Raw genomic sequence first — 1,589 nt, 5'->3', positions numbered from 1 at the left:
TTGCAGAAAATATCGGGTTGATCAATTTCTGCCTCTCTTTTCTCTTATTCTCGGCTATCCATCTCATTTAGTAAGGGTCGCATCTCGAGAGGCGAGAGGTAGGTATCAAGAAAGTCATGGTAAAAAGAATCTAATTTTCAAAAGATCTCGTATCTTTCAAACAGCAACTAACATAAAGTTCAGGCTTGAGGAAAATCCCAATTATCCACAAATTTCCCATCCCGCGCAACATCATCATCCCACCTCAACCCATCAGCAACCCCCTACCTCCCCACCCCCTCAACCTTCACCGCCTTTCCACTCCTCAAATTCCACACCACAACCGAATCCTCATCTTCAGCCTGCACCACATCATTTCCCTGCAAAAAACACCAACGCTGTCTACCCCCCTGCACACCACCATACAAGTTCAACTCAGACGTAACTCCCAGAACCTCTCCTTCGCGGTACAGAGCTTTCCAAATTGGAATTCTCAGACCATTTGCTAGACCCCAGCAATCTTTACACATGCTGGCATGGCTTGCTACTTTGATGGTGATGGCGTGTTCGCAGGGATGGTACCATTTGTTTGATTGGATGGCTTTGGTGCAACGTTCGATTTCGAAGAGGGAGGGTTCCGGACAATTTTGACAGGTGAAGGATACTCGGATGCAGTAGTCTGATGAGGGGGGGGGTGATGATGGGGAGTTGGGGGTTAGGAGTAAGGGCGGTCATTGTTGAGAGAGGATGTATGATAGTTGGGTTTGGAAAGTGTGTTGAGGGGTTTGAGATTCGTGTAAGAGAGGTGTGTATACGATTGAGCTATATCGACAGCTTATATAAAGTATTCTCTGGGATTCTCCCAAATACTCCATGCTAACTGAGCCGTATTTAAATTTCTGCATTTTCCCAGCGATGTACAAGATGCATCGTGATTGTCGTACAGTGACTGAGTGCGAGTGAATGGAACCTCTAGCTAATCATTTACTTTCGAAGATGGAACTGCCATTGATGATTCAATATGACGTAAAATCATCTCGGTAATATATATCAAGAATTTGGTGGATACGAAAAGTCAATAAGAAAATATAGCTTCAAGCTTTTTTTTTGTTCTCTCGGGGAAATGACTCCACATGAATGGTTATTACAATAAAGTTCCTATGAATGAAATTCATTATGAGCCAACGATTTTTGAGTCAAAGATCTCAACCAAGTATCACAAGGTGCATAGACCATAGGAAGAAAGAACGATACCTATTTGCAACCTCATGAATGTTCTGAGACTCTATTCATCAGTGCAATCACTTGTAGAATTTAAAACTAACATGAGATTTAGCACATTTGTGCCGTCTCGAATGCATGATATAATTACGCCTGTTCTCCGTACGATCTTCTGTGACCAGCTCTTAATTGTTCTTTCTCCTTCCTCAACGATAGCCATTGTGCTACCAAATTAGACCACTCGGATCTTGTTGCCGCTAGGAAGTCCACTAGAGCTCCATGGAAAGATGGTTTAATCAGAGGCGAGAGTATCACTTAAAGGGCCTGTCTAATCACTCTCGTGCAGGACTCTATCAAAAGGACAGTCTCTCTAAAAATCTTGGACTATA

General features: G+C 43.0%; 1 protein-coding gene across 1 annotated transcript; it reads right to left on the bottom strand.

Annotated features, from left to right (window-relative positions):
• Positions 1-263: 263 nt before the first annotated feature.
• On the bottom strand, positions 264-509 carry EAF01_002795 (uncharacterized protein; the record flags this gene model as incomplete). The annotated part of the gene is made up of 1 exon (XM_038911049.1): positions 264-509. The coding sequence occupies one exon, from the start codon at positions 507-509 to the stop codon at positions 264-266; it is 246 nt and encodes an 81-aa protein (XP_038773971.1).
• Between the last annotated feature and the right edge of the window lie 1,080 nt (positions 510-1,589).

Source organism: Botrytis porri (assembly GCF_014898465.1).
Source record: "Botrytis porri strain MUCL 3234 chromosome Unknown BPOR_003, whole genome shotgun sequence".
NCBI lineage: Eukaryota > Fungi > Ascomycota > Leotiomycetes > Helotiales > Sclerotiniaceae > Botrytis > Botrytis porri.
Note: the sequence above shows the minus strand (reverse complement) of the source record. Positions and strands in the feature narration are given on the sequence as shown.